This window comes from Scylla paramamosain, chromosome 15 (genome assembly GCF_035594125.1).
Source record: "Scylla paramamosain isolate STU-SP2022 chromosome 15, ASM3559412v1, whole genome shotgun sequence".
NCBI lineage: Eukaryota > Metazoa > Arthropoda > Malacostraca > Decapoda > Portunidae > Scylla > Scylla paramamosain.
The window spans coordinates 10,308,512-10,331,011 of NC_087165.1; the positions used below are offsets into that span (position 1 = coordinate 10,308,512).

Here is a 22,500-nt window from a genome sequence, read left to right on the forward strand (position 1 = left end):
TACAAATAACAAGTCATCATATCACAACCATGAAACCGAGGCATCCCAACCGACCCGTGACTTTTAGCTGGGATGTTTCTGTTTCCTGTTGCCTTTATTATCCCTTTGACTGCCACTTGGTACATCTTTCCCTAATTACCAGTCACTCTTCACTTGTTCTCCAGCCACATCTAATCTTTGAACTGGGAAGAAATTGCAAAATTTACTCTTTTTCATCGCTAACTTTCTTGTAGGTGCTTATAAACACTTCATGCCTTCTTTCGTGTCGCAGTGAAAGGGTTAAATTACAGAGCTTCAAGATAATATATGAATAAAGAGCTTCTGGTTATACACCACTACTCACACAGACACCTGCCACACTGTACCCAGAGACTATGCAAGTGTCTCCTCGGTGCTAGTCGCTATGCCAGTCCGGGAACCCAAGCCTCAGGAACCACAACTCAGGTTACTATTGATTAAAGTGTTAAGTAGATAAGACGTCCAATACTTGTAGATCTGATGTCACTCTTCCAGGATGTAGAGAAAGGACTAAGTTATGGAAACCAAATCTGTCTCTTTTTTTTTTTTTTTTTTTGATAGTAGCCGTTCAGTTATGGTGTTATTAATAATGGGGATGATCTTCATAGGAAAAAAATTACGTTACATCAATAACAACAATAACGATGGCAACAACAATAACAAGTATTACTACCACTGCTACTACTACTACCACTACTACTACTACTACTACTACTACTACTACTACTACTACTACTACTACTACTACTACTACTACTACTATGCTACTACTACTACTACTACTACTATTACTGCTACTACTACTGCCACTACGACTACCTCCACAAGTACCACTACCACACAAGCACGTAATCAGTAGCACACCATACCAACATCACGGCCTCCACCACCACCACCACCACCACCACCACCACTCTCACAAACACTTCACATAATGAGCCATGAAAGCTCCTGCACATGTGCGTGTGTGTGTGTGTTTGTAGATCTTCCCTGAAATCTGGGTTCACCAAATTCCCACGGGTGTAATTCCATTCATCAAAACCCATTTCTGCCCATCACCACCCATTTATTAAGCCCCATTCCTACCCGTCATCTTCTGTCACTACGTATTCTCTTCACCACCACCACCACCACCACCACCACCTCCCCCATCACACGTCACAACTCTTGATCTTTTTCATCACCATTACTCATCACCATCATTCATCACCATTCATTACCTTTTATCACTACTCATTGCATCACCATCACCATTTTTACCGAATAGGTGCCATTATCTTTCACCATCAGTCACTCCCATTACTGTTACCGTGTGTGTGTGTGTGTGTGTGTGTGTGTGTGTGTGTGTGTGTGTGTGTGTGTGTGTGTATAAGTTTAAATTTGTATAGTTATCAGTTTTGATACTAGGAATAATAGATAGTTTTTTTTCTACTCTCTCTCTCTCTCTCTCTCTCTCTCTCTCTCTCTCTCTCTCTCTCTCTCTCTCTCTCTCTCTCTCTCTCTCTCTCTCTCTCTCTCGCGCCGGGACAGACAGAGAGACAGGCGGGGTGAGGGAGAGACATTCTCTCTCTCTCTCTCTCTCTCTCTCTCTCTCTCTCTCTCTCTCTCTCTCTCTCTCTCTCTCTCTTTCCTACTCACTCTACGTAAAAATAGAAGTCCATTAAAAAAAAAAAAGAACAGCATGCATGGAATTATCAAACTAATATTTTTTACAGTTAACATTTTTTTTCGTTAAAGACTCAGGGATTCTGTCATTGGCAGTCATTTGCTGCAACACGATTACGTCACTGGCAATTAACAAAACCTTTCCTTCCTAAATCTGAATGTTCAGCAAAACAGTCGATGTGTCACGGTGTTGTCATCCTTTATTTTCATCACCACGGCTAACGTAACTAGAATGGTGTGTGTTACTCTCTCTCTCTCTCTCTCTCTCTCTCTCTCTCTCTCTCTCTCTCTCTCTCTCTCTCTCTCTCTCTCTCTCTCTCTCTCTCTCTCTCTCTCTCTCTTGTCAAGTGGCCAGTCAGACATACATACAAATACAACGTTATAATTGTTTCACTGGGAATAATTCATTACGTTGTCATAAGTAATATCTAGTTATGTTCTCTGTTTTATTATTTAGGACATCCTCTCTCTCTCTCTCTCTCTCTCTCTCTCTCTCCTCTCTCTCTCTCTCTCTCTCTCTCTCTCTCTCTGGTATGCCTTTTTTTATACATATATATATTTTTTTTTTATATTCTCAGCCTATAGCACTGGTAGGCAGTCATCCTACAACTTTCCTGCGAGGTCTAGATGATTGATCTCCTGAACATTCGTGGAGGCTTAGTTTGTGGTTCTCTCCCATGGTGGCGCTGGCAGAGTTTAAGAGTGACAGGTTCTGCAGGTCGTTGCGTCCCCCCGAGAACTCCTTATCCATTTGAGAATTTGGTTGATAGAAAGTATATGGGTAGTTTTCATCCACTCGGTGATGAATTGAAAATGGTTAGTTGTTCGCAAGACTCGAATTCAGGTCGCGGAGGACACTGCTTCTGCACCCTGAATGTTCTAGATCACTGTTTGTTCTTCGTTTGTGTTCCCTTCTCTCGTGGGCCATGTAATGTGATTCATTCCACGCCCGGTCACTCCCTCTCGCTACCTCCAGCGTCCCTTCGTGAGGCTGCCAGTACCGCTAGGTGATGGAAGGCACAGCACCCGCTTCTGGTCCCCCTTCACTCATACCCCCCATCACCGCTCGCCCCCTCACCTCCTCCCGGAATCCCTGGAGTCAGGTCCCTGCATGCTACCATTGATCTCGTTCCTGTCATGTCTCTATTAAGTGGTTATTATTAAATCGATATAGCTTTATCGAGGGGCCGGGATCTCAGTCTTGTCTAGCAGTGGCATCCATCCATCCATCCATCCATCCGTCCCTCTCCCTCTCCCATGGCTTACCCTCTCCCTTCCCTGCCTCAAATTCCTGCCGGCCTGTGGTGGGTAGGACGCCGGCGCATGGGTTTGCAGTGCCCTCCTCCCTCACCCTCTGTTCCTCAGCCGCCATTTGTGGGAGAAGGATGGATGGAAGGATAGATGAAGGGAGGGAGGGAGGCTAGGAGGGAGAAAGAGAGAGAGGGGGAAAAAAAAAGAGGAGGAGGATTAGGGTGTCATTACGGAGGTGAGTGGAGGGCGCCGGCATGGAGGTGTGGGTGGGGGCGGGCGAGTGAGGAAGGTAGGTAGGTCAGCTTTGGATGGCTCTGAAAAAGGATGGCAGTGATGTATTTTTACTCGCACAGCCAGGAATGAAGTTGCTACGAACAGAGTGTGTGTGTGTGTGTGTGTGTGTGTGTGTGTGTAGTTTGCCTTCCAGGAAACAAGAAAAGCATTGATATGAATGTAATGTACCAAGACGCTATGCTTGATGAGAGTGAGCGGCAGGTGGTGGTCATTGGGGAAGGAGGAGGAAGAAGAGGAGGAGGAGGTGGACTCGTAAGAGAAGGAGGTGGAGGAGGATGTGGAGAAGGATGTGAATATATATAGAAAGGGGATAAAAAGAGGATCTATATAGGGAAGTCAACGCTGCCGCTCCTAGAGATGCTTCTTTCACCGGTTGTTTGGTGCGGTGCCACGCCTTGTACAAGTGAGCACTAGTCTCCGCGATGGCAGTGTGAGGCAGGGAGCGCCAAATTCTCCCCCGTCCCTGCTGCTGAGGCTTGTATGCCTGACAACACTCCCTTCATTGTCTTCATCTTTTTTTCTTTTTTCTTTCCTATTGTGTTCCGTTGTTACCCGTCCACATTCTGTAATGCTTCCCCTCTCTTGCGTCATCTCTTCTTCGCCGTCATCAGATCTTCCAGGGTTTTCGCTCCTTAATTTGATTTGTAATAGGCTTAAACACTCGACGTCCTCGGCCTAATTTTCGCTTGCGTTTGATTCACCACAGACTGAAATTCCACTATGGTCGCCAGCGTCTGTTTAACAAGCACCTCTTCCAGGCAAGGCGTCTCCATGGCCGTTCTGACGTCCCTTTTCCTGCCCTTTTGTAAGAACATCCATGTCCTGATTGTCACTTCCGTATCTATTTGTGTACTTATGTTCTGAACGAGCGTGGACGCTTCATCAGGTACTGCCCCAACCCATACCTTCGCCGGGTAAGCCTTGTTTCTTTTACCTCTTATATATCCTTCCCGTTTCCGGCCAGACAGAGAAAGAGAACAACCTTGTTCTTGTGTTCACTGTACCTCAGCTCTCAGAAGGAGGTGGGCGAGTCACATTAGTCTTCGAGACAGGCCACACCCACCAGGCGCCTCTCCCTGACCATCCCTCTGCTGTAGCTCCGCTAAGGGTGTAATGCCACTGCAGAGGAGCAGCAGCGTCCCCGCCACGCTCTCAGAGGACAAATGTAACCACCTCTCATTGAGGGAATACGAAGTAAAGTCATCAGTCTTCTTCACAGGCCTAACAGGAGCGCTTCTAGCAGGGCCACGTGACTCTGTTTAGGATGCCAGTCAACCTCGGTTAAATGTTCAACCCACATTTTCTGAGCCAGGTTTTTTTTTTTTTTTTTGACATGTATATTTGTCTCTACCTCACCATCATCATCATCATCATTATCATCATCATCATCTTCATCGTCGTTGCCGTCTTCCTTATTGTCATCACCATCGCGAGACACAGGTCCCTCACAGCAGCAAGGGCTGGGTGGCTGAGGCACGGTCACTGGTGTCAGGTGAAGCAGCCGTTGCCTCCAGTTCTCTGTGTTATGAGTGATGGTCACGGCGCCAGGTCACTGAGGAGACTTAATATTTTTTTACCTTCTTTCCACATTATTTACACTCAATGGTGAACTCCAGGTGTGTGAAAACAAGCCATTGTGTTCTTACCAATCATATCTATACCATCAGGTTCTATAGATACAGAATATTGCACTGAATAATTCAAATATATTTCAGTGATTTTATTTTTTTTCACATAATAATCTCAAATCCGTATCGCTCCAGGCTAAATAATTTTAAATATGTCTTTTAATATTCAGTACCTAAATAACTCATACAAACATTTCCAGTACGTATTTCCTCACGCAATCACTATTCAACAGAAACACATCCTACACATACCTCATCATCTTTCCCCTCAACGCAAGAGATACACATTGAGCAGAAAGGTGTGCAGCTGCGTATGAGTGTCTCTAGAAACACCTCAGCTGCAGCTTTGAGTAGAATTTATAGTGATTACTCCTGGTAGAGGCGAGTTCAAGATCCACTGATATACTCTACAATGTTATTTCCTATGATTAGTCTTGGTGGAGGCGTTTCACGACTGTACTTACATATAGTTTGGAGGTTTCGAATATATAAACGAGCATCAAGTTCTAGCTTCACTGATGTACTGTATAAGGCAAGAGCTCACACATTACCCGCCCTCGCTCTTCCCATGGCGGGGCTTGTGATGAGAGCAGACGCAGGCCTCCTCCTCAGCAGCGCGCCTCTCTCTTCACCTTGCTACCCTTTTACAGCCTCTCCCATTTAAGTCCAGCAGTGCAGACCAGTTCCTCTTCCCTAGAGTAACTCAACCTTAGTCCCGCGGCGGTAGCTCATCAAACTGCACCTCCTCGTACGCCTTTTTTGGGGGTGCGCCTTCCGACCACGTGCCTACACCTACACCCCACGCCCACTAACATGGTGCGGAGAAGGTGGGCCGTGAGGTGAATCACTGGTGTTAATAACGCAGAAATAGAAGTAATGAACGGAGGAGGAGTGAGGCAATAAGGAGAACAGTGAGGCCGGGATGTGAATGTGGTGCGTGATTGCTTGCAGGTGTGGAGGCTGAGGTGAATACGTGCCTGTGTCACCTGGGAGAGAGGGAGAGAGAGGGGAGAGGTGAAGGGCGGAGGGGGGAAAGGAGGGCCGGAGGGAGGGACAGGAAAGGAGTAGAGGATGAAGTGAATGAAGGTCAACTCACCAAACATGGCACCAAACATTACCATGATGACCAAAACCTTCTGCCGCCATCACCACCACCACCACCACCACCACCACTACCATCACCACCACCACCACTACATGCGCAATAGGAAAAAAATCGTAAAAATATTTAACTTCAATCTCCCCTAAAGTCAGTGTGCTTGCATCCGTGTCTCTGTTTTTCTCTCTTCCCTCCAAGGACGAGAGAGATATTAGTTTAATTTCTCTTTTCTAAATCAAATCTTTATTCCCATTAGTCCTGCTTCCTCTGTGTCTGTCTGTCTGTCTGTCTGTCTGTCTGTCTGTCTGTCTGTCTATCCGTCTGTCTGTCTTTTTGTTTGTCTGGCAATCTTTGCTTCTTTCTGTTGATATGTATGTGTGTTTTGGTATCTGTTTCTCTCTTTGTTCGTCTATTTATCTCTCTCTATATATAATTCTCTCTCTCTCTCTCTCTCTCTCTCTCTCTCTCTCTCTCTCTCTCTCTCTCTCTCTCTCTCTCTCTCTCTCTCTCTCTCTCTCTCTCTCCTCTCTCTCTCTCTCTCTCTCTCTCCCTCTCTCCCCTTATTACACCTAGCAACAACCTTGACTAATTAAGTCACGTTTTCACAGGTGTGAACTGACGGCGTTAATTTCTAGAAGCACACCTGGTCCCGACACTGGCAGGTACGTGGATGTCTCGGACCGTGACTGGCTCGTTCACGCGTTCGTCCTCAGCATAGTACGTTTTTTTTTTTTTTTTCGGTTTTGTATAGTGTAATTAGTATTTTCTTGTTTATGTGAAGAAGGTTTGAGCGGACAGTTTTTTGCAATACTAGTGATCTTTGAAATAAGTTTTTTTTTCTTTTTTATTGTTATTATTATTACGTGTAAAGGAGGGAAGAGCGCGGTAATTCAGGCGGACAACTACAATGCAACAATAAGTCAAGGGTTCGAATCCTGGTCACGGCCAAGGTTTTTCTGGGACAACTGCCCGCCCTCAAGTTTACCCAACCTTGAAATGGTTATCTGTTAATTATAACTGGGTGGAGAAAGGAACTGCCCGCCCTGCCCCACTGCTCCACTGCCCCATGCGCCGAGGCTGTGGAAGAGTGGCGGTAGAATGACGTTTACTTGTATGTGAGAGAGGTTGGCTGATTACACGAAAACTAACTGCCAAGAATATTTCCCGCTTAACTGCCTCCTCCTGGAAAAAAATAATAAAAATGAAGAATGAGCATGTTAGTTTAAGAAGTGGTACTGGTATTTTGCGCTCCTGATGTGCAGTAATGTCAGATTTATAAAGATGCGAAGTAAACTGTCAGTGATAAACAAAACACTGAAAAAAAAAAGTAAATTAGATTGTATTATTGAAGACGACAACGCGGTAGACACACATGTACTCTTGTCATTGGTGGAATTGAGTTATGACGTCACTGCCTGAGTAACCAACGGGCGGTATATTGTGCACTGTGGCTGTAAACTTCAACACACACACTCACACACATACATCAGACTAATATATTACCGTTACTATAAAGAGAAAATGTGTTTGAAGCAAGTGTTCAGTTTATATGTCGCGCACCTGTGTATCATTATGCAACTTTACACCTGAAAAGGAACCACACACCATTTATTTCAAGGGAGACTAAGGAATATGCTTAATTAAAACTAAGGAAAACCCAAAACCAGGTGCAAAATATGTAAATATGGTAGGAAGGCGCAACACACCCACTTAATATTGATAGCTGGGTAAAAAAAAAATTGATAAATAAACAAAACAGACAGAAACACACATGAATTGAGGTAGATAGATAGATAGACAGATAAGATAGATAGATAGATAGATAGATAGATAGATAGATAGATAGATAGATAAACAAATTGATAGATAGGACATATAGATCCATACACACATGGATACATACATAGATGTATGTAGATGTGCTAGATGTCTTATGAATTTTTTTTTTTTTTTGTGCCAGTAATTATAATGAGTAGGTGAGCGAGCGTGTCTCACATCACCTGCATATTTCCGCAATGGCAACCTGTATACAGCTAGCTAAATTAACCGTGAAGCATTTATTTTATGCAAACACACACACACACACACACACACACACACCACACACACACACACACACACACACACACACACACACACACTGGGAGAGAGAGAGAGAGAGAGAGAGAGAGAGGAGAGAGAGGAGAGAGAGAGAGAGAGAGAGAGAGAGAGAGAGAGAGACGTGGGGCAGGGGATAGGGGGATGATGGAGGGGAGAAACTGAAAAAAGTAAAAAAAAGTTATATTACAAGAAAGAAAAGGAAATATATTAGAACAGAGCGTCGATTTCCTCTCTCTGTCCTTGCATTCCAACCTGCATTATATCACTGGATAAAAAAAAAATGTTTATGACTGCGACGCACTTTTGTCCGCAGTCTTTATACTCCTTTCACTGAGTATTACAAAGTGTACTAATCGTTCCTGATCCCTTCGAACATTCAGCTTCTCCCAAGGACGCATTTGATATGCATCTAGTGGTGTATGAATTGAAATGTAACCTCCAGCTATCTGTATGCGCTTGCCTCATATATGAATAATCTGGATCGATTCATTTGTGTTCAGTGAGCCAGCTATCTGTATGCGCTTGCCTCATATATGAATAATCTGGATCGATTCATATGTGTTCAATGAGCCACACACCTTCTTAGCGCAAGGCGGACGTGACGTGAGTGAAAGTGTGTCTCCTCAGCAACAACACACAGCCATGCATCTCTGGCTCCCCTGTGTCTCCTGATGACATAAAAGACTGATATTTGTTGACGTGTAGTTTAGGATTGAGATCATGTATTTATTGCTTATTTTTCATGTTTCTTTACGTGTATAGGAGACTGACAGAGAAAATTATAAAAGCTTGACTAACGCTCTCTAAAATGCTGGGAATAAATGAGTTCAAGGTTATTTGGCCAGGTTAGTTCCGGAGGTGTCTTGGTGCAGTATCCAAGTTGTAAAAGAATTCCATTAACCTTAATTAAGAACCAGTACATATCGTTAACGTAGAAAACATTAAGATTACACGTTTTCGAGACGTTTCTTTATCCACCTCGTAAATTTATTCATCAGTTAACTCATGAATAAAAAAGTGAAGGAAAATATAACAACACCCATAGGATCTTTCATTTTGAGTGTGAGCCGTCCCAGAAACAAGAACATGACATCGTAACATCACACTGACATTGCAAAACTTTCCTCTTCCCGTGCCTGCCGTTCCTCATTCGAGTTTCAGTCAGCCGAGGACGAAGAACATAACATCTTTACATCAAGGTGGAAGAATTACGTGGTGTCTCTCTTCCCTTGCCTTCCGTCCCCCATTCAAGTGTCAGCCAGCCCATGAATAAGAAGAAAAGACTTAATAACATTCATAGGATCTTTTAAGTATCAGCCAGCTAAGGATAAAGAATATTACATCTTAGCATAGGCGTTTCTCTTCCCGTGCTTTCATGTTCCCCCAAAACCAGGAAGTGGATGCATCAAGTTCCATCCATTGCGGTGATGGATATGTGCATCCCTTTGCCAGTGTTTTTTGTGGCAAAGTTGGGCAGCTCCATGTTAGGAAGCCACCAATCAGTGAGTGCGTGCATTAAGAAGAGGAAAGAGTTTTGGAATGTATTCACCAAGATGATCAAGTGTAAGTATCGCCACAGTGAGGGAGAGGGTCGCCTTGCCCATCACATCACCTAAAAGGCTTCTACGTAAATATTTCCTTATAGATTCCATTAAAATTCTCTCGTGAAAACTGAACCAAAAAATTATTCATTCGCTCGTGAAAAATCCCTCATTCTAATCTAACTTGATCTAATGAATCATGAGGTGGGAATTATATTGGGTTACCTTTGCCATCACATCCATCTAAAAGGCTTCTGTGCAAATTCCCTTCTGCAGTTCCCCCCCCAGAAAACTCTCTCTTGAAAACTGAAGCAAAAATTATTTCCCCTGTGTTAAATCCCTCAGTCTAACGTAACCTGATTTATCACTAGCGGAAATTGTGTTAGGATATAATTTTATAGGTGAAATATGCGCAGGGGAAATATACATACTTGTGAGGAAGTTATGAGCTACGTGACAAAAAAAAAAGCTACCGTCACACGAGAGGATAAATGCATTGTCTGGATTAATGGAAGTTTTGAAGGAAGGAATAAGTGCGTAATGGGTTTTTACACTACATGGAGGGTTGCAAATAAAGTAGCAAATGGTGCCTTTTTGCAGGTTCCTTTATTTTCTTGGTTCGTTATGTTCTCAGGACGTGTCTGCCATTAATCTCACGCCACGACGAGTAAAGCAAGGCCTCAAAAATATAAATAAATAAAAAAAATGATAATAACAATAATAAAAATAATAAGAGCAATTGACAACAATATTAATAATAATGATGATAATAATAATGATGATAATAGTAATAATAATAATAATAATAATAATAATAATAATGATAATAAAAATAATAATAATAATAATAATAATACATTTTCAACAAGCTTATAAACTCTGCGGGAAACACACTTACTATTACCACGAACTTCTGACATATAAAATAAAAGTCAAAAGTCCCCCCCGGCAGAAGATAGAAGACCCCCAATCCTTATTATAATCTTACTCATCGCTTTAAGTCTCTGCATCTCCATGATTCTACACCCCACACAAATATCACTCATGAATCGTGGGACGCGGGGCGAGTTGTCACTGAACTTTCAAACCAATCAAGTAAATCTAACACAAATCTTGTATGATTCTTCCAAGAGAGGAAAAAGCTCGAAAATAAAGATCACTTGCTGTTGTCCTGTGAGGTCAACCAAGGTCATGGAGGCGAGAGTCAATGGCTTACAGCTGACCAGGACTCTTGTTGACACATACGTAATGACCGAGTGTTGGCAGGTGGTCGTTAATCAATTAGGGCGGTGAGGTGTAAGTGAGGCCGGAGAGAGGCGAATGAGGACAGCAACATCGAGGATATGGACCGGGAGAGGAAGAGGAGATGGAGGGGGACAGGAAGAGGAGGAAGAGGATAAGGAGGAAGAGCATAAAGTAGCCTCTAAAGAGAAGAAAGAGGATGGTAAGGAAAAAATAACGTTGGGAAGATAGAAGAAAATAAAGAGCAAGGAGCCAAGAGAGGAGAGAATGAAGAGAAAGGTAGGAGGGGTGAAAAGTTGGAGGAAAAGAACAGCACAAAAAAAAAAAGAATAAACAGCAACAAATCTATTGGCCCTTGAGAGAGAGTTTGTGATAAACTACACTATCTTGCACTAAAGGAAAGGGATGAAGGATAATGAAAGCTGAGGAGATGGAGGAAGAGGAAGAATATGAGGAATAAATCTTTCCAGGATGAGCCTAGTGTGTACCTGGCGCCCTGGACACAAGCTTAAAGACGTTCTTGCCGCGGGGTGACTGTGGGTGAACACCTTCAAGGGAAAGGAAAGCAGCGCAGCTTGGCCTTGAGCAAGATGCATCAAGAGACTCTTTCGGGAAGTATTTCTTTACAGATTCCAAGATACTACTTAATGTAATTATTTTAGACCTGCTTTTGGACTGTCTTCTTAAGAGATGGCGCCTTCAGTGGGCCTTTTCTTATTCAGTTTTCTTGCCTATGGCCAGAGCATCTCTTACATAAAAGAAAAGATCTTTTGAAGAACACCGTCACTCTGAGTGGACATGTTCAAGATGAACCGGTGATTGCCTGTCTCATCATGGTTTGCAACGAAGGATTATTAAAATAGGAAAGAAATATTGATGATATTTAGAAAAAGATACAGAGGAAGCTGAATTATTTAGAAGACTTCCGAGAATGCACTTGAATGCACTCAGTTCTTACAGAAACTACGTCGAGGAAAGAAACAAACAGGAACAAGGAGGTAGAGGAAGAGTGATAAAAGCGCGGATCAAGAACCCTTTGGAAGAGACATGGAGGAGAGCGGCGGGCGGGACTTACCTGGCACAGGGTGGGACGGCGACTCCCCCACCATGAGGGTCCTGGCGGGCATGACTGCTTCCTCCTCGCCTTGTCTCACGCCGCCCAACACCTGGTTACTGTCACCTTTCGCCGCGCTGCCCTCGCCCCTCACGCCTCGGTCCGGGTTCGCCGCCGCGTCGTTAGGCGTGTGGGGCGCGGCGGCGGCGGCGGCAATAGCCTTGTCTGTGGTACGGCGTGCTGTGGGCGTGTGGGCGGTTGGCTCCGGACCCCACGGCGTCTTGACCGCACCGGCCCGAGCACACTAGACCCATCGCAGGGCCAGCCAGGACAACGCCTCCTCCCGCGCTGACTCCTCTTCCGACATCCGCTCGGTGCTCAGTCTCTCTCTCTCTCTCTCTCTCTCTCTCTCTCTCTCTCTCTCTCTCTCTCTCTCTCTCTCTCTCTCTCACTTTATCTTTCCCCTCAGGAGCTGTCGGGAACGGCTGGCTCTCTCGCGGCGCTTAAGCTCGCCTCACAGTTCCGGGCGTCCATGGTATTGAGAGAGGAGGAGGAGGAGGGGGAGGGGGAGGGGGAGGGTGAGAAGGCAGGAGGCGTTCCGGCTGCAGCACTTCACTGACACAGAAGCAGAGGGAGTCTTTCTCTGTCCGTCACCTCTGCTTTCCCTTTCCGCCACAAGTTTCATTCAGTCAGTCACTCGCTCGCGTGGACCGACAAGTATAAAGCACACATGCACACACACACACACACTTACTCCGCCACTACCACCACCACTACTCCAGTCGCGTGTGTGTGTGCGGTTCGTGTTATCTGGTCCGTGTGCACGTTGTCGGTTAATCAGGAATCACTGGCGTCCTCAGAAGCGGGAATGTTAAGCCGGTGGACGTGTGTTCCCGTCATCGTGCCGAGTTGCGCTTCGGCGAGTGTCCCTCATGTGTTAGCCTGTCAGCGGGTGGCGGGGAGAGATGCGACATGTGATACTCAGATTGGTACTGACAACAATGATTAGTCCTGATGGGCAACGTGTCATCCCACGTGGAGGTGAAGGACTGCAGGTGTGTCACGCGGAAGGAGAGGAAAGAAAGGAGAAAACACGGAAGGAAGTTTAAGAATAACATAATAACGGGAAAAAAAAAATTATATTAAAAGTAGTTCAGGTAAATGGACAAAACAAATGAGAAGACAAGGGAAGGAAAACTTTCATAGATTAATGAATAAAACTTGTATTAAATATTATTGTTGTGTGTGAAATTGTTTACATAGCATTTTGTTTTCCTCCTTCGCCTTCTCCTTTCCTTCCCCCGTTTCTCCCTTCCACACTCCCTTCCTTTTAAAACACCTCACATTCATTCTGCTTCCTCACACAAACTTTCATTCTCATTCTCCCTGTCTTCCCTCCTTCACCCTTCTCCTTAACCTCCCTCCTTCGCGCTCTCCCTCTCCGCCTCACCCCGTCAACCTTTCCTCATTCCTCCCTGCCTCCCTCATACACCATCTCCTTTCCTGCCTCCATCCCTCATTCCCTCACTCCTCCACTCCTCTTTCCTCTTCTCTCCACACGTATTGCACTTCCCTCTCTCCCTCAGAAAACCAGAATCATGTCCTGTAAATGTCTCTGGTGACGTTAAACAAAATCATTCGTCAGGCAAGTAACGAAAAAAAGAAAAAATGAACCGGTGTGTTGAGAATGAAGAACTGTAAATAGTGAGTGATGTAATATCTCTCTCTCTCTCTCTCTCTCTCTCTCTCTCTCTCTCTCTCTCTCTCTCTCTCTCTCTCTCTCTCTCTCTCTCTCTCTCTCTCTCTCTCTCTCTCCAATTAAGCAGGGATTTGGCTTGGATAATTTGAACGGGAGGAACTGAGGAAGGAAGAGAAAGAGAAGAAGGAAGATAGAAAGGAAAATGAAGTGGAGGAGGAGGTGTAAGAGAATAGGAATGAAAAATCGGATAAAAGGCAAAGAACAAGAACAAGAAAAAGAGGAACGAGAACAAGAACAAAAACAAGTACTAAAGGAAAAAGAGAAGAGAAAAAACAAGAAAAAGAAAAAGGAGAAGAAGAAAAAGAAGAAAAGAAGAAAACAGCAGCAATAACAACAACAACAACAACAACAACGACATCAACAACAGCAACAGTGACATAAGAAGGAAGAGGAGCAAGACGAGGAGAAAGAGGAGGAGGAGAGAAACGGTGGATAAAGAGATTAAAGATAGCGAAGTGACTTAACAAGGATAAGTGTAACACAGTAGACAAAACAAAGAATAACTTAGACTAAAAATAGCAGAGAGAGAGAGAGAGAGAGAGAGAGAGAGAGAGAGAGAGAGAGAGAGAGAGAGAGAGAGAGAGAAATGTCCTTGAATGGTGGAGTTTTCTGTTTTCTTTTTTGTTTTTGTTGCTGTTGTTGCCATTTTTCTTAACTCGTTTCTGCGTATTTATGTGTGTGTGTGTGTGTGTGTGTGTGTGTGTGTGTGTGTGTGTGTGTGTGTGTGTGTGTGTGTGTGTGTGTGTGTGTGTGTGTGTGTGTGCGTGTGTGTGTAAATGTTACAGAGAAAGAAAAAAATCTGACAAATGTATTTACTGAAACACACACACACAGACACACACACACACACACACACACACACACACACACACACACACACACACACACACACACACACACACACACACACACACACACACACAAATATTGTTTCATAAAATAAAATATATTTGTGGGAATTTTACAAGTAAAGCAGTTATGGCATTTTCTTTTCGTTTGCAGTTCCCGTTGTTACTATCATTATTATTATTATTATTATTATTATTATTATTATTATTATTATTATTATTATTATTATTATTATTATTATTACTGCTGCTGTTGTTGTTACTGTTGTTGTTGTTGTTGTAGTTATTGTTGTTGTTTTTTTCTAGTGTCACTGAGTGTTTTATTCCTCGATTTTACACATTTTTCTCTTTTAGTCAACCACAGAGAGAGAGAGAGAGAGAGAGAGAGAGAGAGAGAGAGAGAGAGAGAGAGAGAGAGAGAGAGAGAGAGAGAGTGAGGGAGAGAGGAGAAAGATCGATGCTGGTGAATGGAAGAGACAAACCCTCTTCCTCCCTGTCTCCCTCTTTCTTTCCCTCCCTTCTCTCCCTTCATTTATTCCCCCTTCCTTCCACCTCTTCCTGGCTTCTGTTTTTTACCCTCAGTCCTTCCCTTTTCATATTTTGCAAATGACATTTTTTTCCCTTCTTTTTCCATTCAAGTTTTCCTTAGTTTTTATAATAGTATTTCTCTCTCTCTCTCTCTCTCTCTCTCTCTCTCTCTCTCTCTCTCTCTCTCTCTCTCTCTCTCTCTCTCTCTCTCTCTCTCTCTCTCTCTCTCTCTCTCTCTCTCTCTCTCTCTCTCTCTCTCTCTCTCTCTCTCTCTCTCTCTCTCTCTCTCTCTCTCTCTCTCTCTCTCTCTCTCTCTCTCTCTCTCTCTCTCTCTCTCTCTCTCTCTCTCTCTCTCTCTCTCTCTCTCTCATTTGACTCCCCACTTCCCTCACTCCCTCATTTCCCGTCTACTTTGATAATTTCTTCTCCCTTCCTCCCTCCCCCTCCTCTCTTTCCCTCTCATCCCTTCCCCTGCCTTCCCTTCCCTTCCCTTCCCTTCCCTTCCCTTCCCTTTCCTTCCCTTTCCTTTCCGTTCTCTTTCTCTCTCTCTCTCTCTCTTCCCCAGTTACTCCCGTAAGAGTGAAATTGTAACAGAATCTTTACCTTGCCTTATCAAAATGTTGCCCTGAGAGAGAGAGAGAGAGAGAGAGAGAGAGAGAGAGAGAGAGAGAGAGAGAGAGAGAGAGAGAGAGAGATTAATTTCCTACAGTTTTTTCTTTCCCCTCAAATGTTGCTGATTTTTTTTTTTCAATATCCTTTCCCTTAATTAAAATTCAGAATTGAAGTGCATCGTTTGGTTCGTGAAATACCTTTATTTTTTTTTATTTACTTATTTTTTTCCTTGACATTTTAAACTTGTTCTTAATATATAGTGTAATACTTGGTGGTGGTCTGTGTGTGCGTGTGTGTATTCCTGACTATAACACACACACACACACACACACACACACAAAACTCTCCCAGCGATGAATGAACAACAACAAAACATGTAAAATATGATAAAAATTCTCTTCTGGATAGGAATACTATGAATTTGTATTCCGAAATCCAAAAGATAGATACATTTTGCCTCCTTTATGTGAGGGCGAAGAAAGAGGATGAAGAGGGAAGCGAGGAAAACGAAGAGGAATAATAAAAGAATGATAGAAGGACGAGAAGGAAGAAACATTTGAAAGATTTGAAACATATGAAACATTTTATTATCCCTTAACCAAATGAGTTATAAAGGAGGAGGAAGAGGAGCACGAGGAGGAGGAGGAGGAGGAGGAGGAGGAGGAGAACAAGAGCAATAACAAGTAAGGAAGGACATTGAGGAAGAGGAAGAAGGCAAGAAGAGGAGAAGGGTGAAGAAGAAGAAAAAAGAAAGAAAGATAAAGTAAAGGAAAGCAAAAAAGAAAGAAAATTAAAAGATGATAAAGAAGAAAGGCATACAAGAAGAAAAAGAAAAAGTGAACAAGAGGCAACAAAAACAAAAGGAAAGAAAAATGAAAGCCATGATAGAATCGACAGAAGAGAGAGAGAGAGAGAGAGAGAGAGAGAGAGAGAGAGAGAGAGAGAGAGAGAGAGAGAGAGAGAGAGAGAGAGAGAGAGAGAGAGAGAGAGAGAGAGAGAGAGAGAGAGAGAGAGAGAGAGAGAGAGAGAGAGAGAGAGAGCGAAAAAAAAAAGACGAGGAGCGAGTAATGAACTCAGGCAATGTCATTAGTAATAAAATAGACTGCCGTTCAAAACATGAAGACTGAGAGAAGAAATTGCGGAGGCAGGAGAATTGAAGAGGAGGGGAAGAGGGAGGAGAGACAAGATGGAGTGATGGAGGAGGGAAAAAATGAAGGAAGAAAGGAAACATTGTGGCGAGCGAGAATTGAATGAGTGAATGAAGGGAGGAGAAAGGATAGTAAGAACGAAGGGCGGGTTTACAGTGAATAAGTCAAGGAAGAAATGAAGGAAGAAAAAAATGGAATATTTTGATTTGCTAAAAAGAAGGAAGGAAGTTGTGGATGTTGTGGTAGATAAGTAGGGAAGACATGAAGAAAGGATGAAAGAAGGAAGATGTTGATTAAGCGAGAGAAGGAAGAAATGTGAGTAGGAAAAGAGCATTACAATGAAAATAAATTAATAAATGAAGAATTGAAGGAAGCAAGAGTGAAGGAATAAAGAAAAAGGGAAGAAACCCGACCTCATGGCGAGCGAAAATGAAGGAAGAAAAGAATGAATGAACGAAGGAAGAGAAGGAAAGAGACGTTGCGTTGGCGTAGAAGACAGGAAGGAAGGAAGGAAGGAAGGAAGGCTTTTCTGACATTATGTTGTCTGGGAAGGAAAGTCGGAGAAGTCCAGTGACAATCTTGTGTTGGATCGGAAAGGTTTTAGTTACTGGAGTGTTTCTTGTCGGCTTACGAGGAAGAATAGGAGGAACAGGAAGAGGAGGAGGAGGAGGCAGAGGAGGTAGGCGACGATGACAAAAGAATAGGAGGAGACGGAGGAAGGAGATGAAGTGATATACAAAAGAATATGTAATGTAAAAAACAAACCACAGAAAAATTTATACCTGAATGTTGTTTTTTCCGGGTACCGAAGGAAATGCAGTATTACGTGCATTGTCTATTTACGTAAGAGGGAAACAATAGGAGAAATACGCTGGAGGATCACATGAAAACTATTGACAAGGAAAGGAAAATGAGAGTGAAAGTACTGAATAAGGATAAGAAAATGAATACAAAGGAAGACAAACTATTAATAGGAGAGACAGGATAGCAAAGAGGGAAAGAAGACTAGAAGGAGGAGGAGGAGGAGGAGGAGGAGGAAGAGGAGTAAGCTGTAAGATATGTGAGAAGTAAATATTTATCCCCTCATGTGTACACTGTGAACAAAAAAATAAAGAAGTTGATGGATGTTGCGTTGTTTTCTGTTCTTCCTCCTCCCCCTCAGTCCCTCTCTCCCTTCCTTCCTTCGTCTGTCCCTCCTCCTACTCTTCCTTCCCTCTCTCTCCTCACCTCCCTCCATCTCTGCGCCTTGTCTTTCATTCCGTGAAATTCCTCTCTACATTCTTCCTTTTTCTCCCTAACATTCCTCCATTTCTTCTCCTCAGCCAGTTCCTATCCCTTCTTCCTTTCTCTTTTTCTCCTTCTCTCCTTCCCCTTTCCTCCTTTTAACTCCACACAATATTTCTACACCTTTTTTACCAATCCTTTTTCTTGCCCTTTTCGTTCTTTCCCCCTCGCATCCTTTCATCATTCCTCTATAGAAGATTCTCTAGAAATGTGAAAATATTCAGGTCCTTTTATTTTTATTCCTCAGTTTCTGCTCTTCCTTGTCTTTCTTCCCTCCCTTCCTTCGCTATTTTCTTTCCTCTGTGCTTTATTTAGTGTTTCCCTCCATCCATCTATTCCCCAGCTCTTAAAGTTTCCAGCCTTCGCATCGTTTTTTTTTCCTTTGTGTTCTTCTCGTCACCCTTTCGTTTACTTTTGTCGTTCCTTTCCTTCCCCACATCGCTTCTTCGGGTTTCCTTCAGTCCCTCGAGTTAACTAAGCGTCCTTCTTTCCAGTGTATCACGTTTCCTTCTTTTCTTTCATAGTTTGGTAGTGTTTCTTGCTTCCTTCCCTCCTTCCTTCCCCTTTCTTACTTCTTTCCTTACATTTCTTTTTTCCTTCCTTTCTTCACTATCATACTTTATTGTTCCTTGTCTTCTTTCTTCCCTCCATCGCTTTCATGTTTTTTTTTTCCTACACTTTATTTAATATTCTGCTGTTCCCTCCTTTCTTCCTCTTCCATCCTTTTGTATTTCTCTTTTCCCTTTCTTATTTTTCCTCTCTCCCTTTTTCTTTTCCCTCTTTCGTATTCATCTCTTATTTTTTTTACTCTCTCTCTCTCTCTCTCTCTCTCTCTCTCTCTCTCTCTCTCTCTCTCTCTCTCTCTCTCTCTCTCTCTCTCTCTCTTCATACGTGTTTTCGTGTTTGTCTATCTCCTTCCTTCTCTCCTTACTCCTTTTTTTTATCCGTTTATTTCATCTTACCCCTTTCCTTTCCTCCATCTGTTCCTTTATTCCTTTCCTTGCATTTCCTTTTCCTTCCTTTCATAACATGGCGTCCCCTTTTACTTTGTTCCTTTACTTCCCTTTCTAACTATCTCTCCTTTCCCATCTAGTGTCTCTGTCTCCCTCCCTCCCTCTCCCTCCCTCCCGCGCTCGCTTCCTCGCTGACAAATCCCACGCACTAAGCATTTACAGGGAAAGCGACCTCACCCATTACTCTGTTTACCACCGACACCGCTGCCTTGTTTTTGCCTTCTCTCTCTCTCTCTCTCTCTCTCTCTCTCTCTCTCTCTCTCTCTCTCTCTCTCTCTCTCTCTCTCTCTCTCTCTCTCTCTCTCTTGACTTGACCCCTCTAAGAAAAATTTGCAACAGCTTTTTACTTGCTGAGAGGTGTAAGTTGAGAAAAATGAGGAAAAGAAGGAATAGGAAGGGCAGGAGGGAGGAGGAGAAGAGAGAAGGGAGAAGGGGGGAAAGAAAAAGAAGAAGAAAGGTTGTGAAAATGGATTCGGGGGGGATAGCACGTATAAAGACCAAAGAAGGACGGGAGTAAAAAAAAACGAATAGCTACGGAGGAAAAACTAGGAAGCTTGTTGAAAAGAAAGGACGGCACAGAGGAGGGAAGTGAATGCGCTATAGAGAACGCGAGGTAAAAGGAATGAGAGAAGCAAGAGCAGGAGGAGGAAGAGAAGGAGGAGGAGGAAGAGGAGGAAAGGAGGAACATGAAGGAATACAAAGGAAGAACAAATCGCAGTAGATCTCTTGGCCCTTATGAGATTAATTATGATAAGTTGTATTAATCTTGAACACAAAGGAATATAAAAAAAGGATCAATTACCAACAGATTTCATGGGTCTTACGAGGTTCGCTGTGATAAATTACATTAGTCTGAAGTGTTTGGATTGTAGAGACGAAGACTTCTCCCCACCCACCCGCCGCTCCTTCCACCTGTGACTGATAGAAAAAGTTAAAAAGTTGTGTAATTGTATTTTTGTTACGAAGAAGATAAGAACTATTACTACCGGAGAAATTAGATCGTCAGCTTTAACTTTAAAAAACAGATATAACATAATAAGAGTGAAAAGAATTTTTGTTGCTATGACACATGATATCTTGACTGTTGAAGGAGCAGGGAAGCAGAGGCAGGAACAGGAAGAGGAGTAAGAGGAGGAACGGAAAGAGGAGAAGGAGAAGAAGAATGAATATGAGGAGGAAGAAGAGGAGAAACTGTAGTAAGCGGAAGAAATAATATATATATATATATATATATATATATATATATATATATATATATATATATATATATATATATATATATATATATATATATATATATATATATATATATATATATATATATATATATATAGCAAAAAAAATTGAGCAAAAATAGAAGAGAAAGGAAAAAAGTCACGATATGAAAAAAACAAAAACACAAACAACAACGAGCACACAGACTCTCTTGACTCCAGATGTACATAGATACAAAACAGACAACGCAATAAACTACACTGTACTCTGCCACTTCCTTTTGTGTCTCTCCTCTCTCAGCCACAAACAAACCCACTTATGGCGGTCTTCAGCGTCGCATCCTTCCCTCCTTCTCTCCTCGCCTCTACCCTTCTTCCGCCTTGCTTTACCTTATCCTGCCCTTCGTGTCCCCGGCTGTTAATCCCTCATTCTCCATCACTGACTGATATATATATATATATATATATATATATATATATATATATATATATATATATATATATATATATATATATATATATATATATATATATATATATATATATATATATATATATATATATATATATATATATATATATATATATATATATATATATATATATATATATATATATATATATATATATATATATATATATATATATATGATGAAATGAAATGTCCGTTTGCGTGTATGTTTGTCTCTGTGTCTGTCTGTATGAATGTATGTGTTTCTATGAATGTATGTCTATCTGTCTATCTATCTATTTATCTATCTATATTCTTTTATGTATCTACCTACCTACCTACCTACCTATTTATCTATCAATCTGTCTTCCTGTCTACTTATCTGTCTGTCTATCTGTATATCTATCTATCTATCTATCTATCTATCTATCTATCTATCTATCTGTTTGTCTCTGTCTGGCTTTCTCTCGAGATGTATGTATGTATGTATGTCTACTGTTTGTTTGTATCTTTATCTATCTATCTATACGTATCTGTCTATCTGTCTGTTCAGAAGTTAGTTATTTCACTGATCCTTTGCTCGTAATGTTTCTCAGCGCACTTGCTCTTAGTTCCTATCTTGGTTATTATTTTCATTTCTTTTTTTTTTTACTCTTTCTGTTTCTTCGTTTGCGTTTCTATCGTTGTGAGAGTGAGTGTACGTGCTCTCTCTCTCTCTCTCTCTCTCTCTCTCTCTCTCTCTCTCTCTCTCTCTCTCTCTCTCTCTCTCTCTCTCTCTCTTTCTCTGACCTTTCCGCCGTAAGAGTGTTTACAATGCCTTGATGTAGGTCATTGTCCTTCGGCAATTTAAGGCTGTGAAAATAATAAGGTTAATGATGATGATGATGATGATGGTAGTGGTGGTGGTAGTGGTAGTAGTGGTATTTGTTGTTGTTGTTGTTGTTGTTATTATTATTATTGTTGTAGCAGCAGCATTAGTAGTATCAGGAATAGTAATAGCAACAGCAGCAGCAATAGTAGTAGTAGTAGTAGTAGTAGTAAAAGTAGTAGTAGTAGTAGTAGTAGTAGTAGTAGTAGTAGTAGTAGTAGTAGTAGTAGTAGTAGTAGTAGTAGAGTAGCAGTTGTTTTTTTAAAGAGTGATAGTAATAAAAGTTATAGTAATAACAATGACTAGTTTTGATAATGGTAATATAATGATAACAACAATACGTCGTTTGCCATTTTTCATATTAATATTCATGTTAAATGCGTTCTTGGCAGCGGAGGCAATTTATTCTCGTTTAGGATTTTGCTGACGAGAGAAAAAAAAATGAGTGTCCAGTATTCCAGAGCGACAAATATTATTTTTCCTTTGCCAAATGTAAATCGGCCACATCTTTACGTTATGTGTATTAACTCATGTGCGTGTTCTTTTTGTTATATATTAAGCATCACATTCACTCCTGTGCTTTATATATGCTCGCTCATATATTGCGTAATTCAACCTATAACGTTTGTGTCTAAATGGTACACAGCTTCATTTGACTTTCACTATTACGTTATTTAGTGCTGTGTTTCATAATTATATGTTTAACTTCTCCTTGTCCATATACTCTTTATTTCAATACCTGTTGATTATATACTTGCCTCACTCCTTCACACTCTCAATCATTCGTCTTCACCTTCACAATCCTGTATATAATTTTATGTATTGAATTTCTTGCCTATATATCTCTCTTTCACACCAGTTAATTACATATTCCTCTCATTCT

General features: G+C 42.0%; 1 protein-coding gene across 5 annotated transcripts in view; it reads right to left on the reverse strand.

The window, feature by feature from the left end:
• LOC135107406 (probable 3',5'-cyclic phosphodiesterase pde-5) overlaps positions 1-22,500 on the reverse strand; it is a 154,482-nt gene that overhangs the window by 112,307 nt on the left and 19,675 nt on the right. For all 5 annotated transcript variants that reach the window (XM_064017244.1, XM_064017243.1, XM_064017240.1 and 2 more), the window contains exon 2: positions 11,914-12,834. In XM_064017244.1, coding sequence (XP_063873314.1) covers positions 11,914-11,965 — 52 coding nt within the window. In that variant the 5' untranslated portion in view covers positions 11,966-12,834. The remainder of the gene's footprint in view (positions 1-11,913; positions 12,835-22,500) is intronic.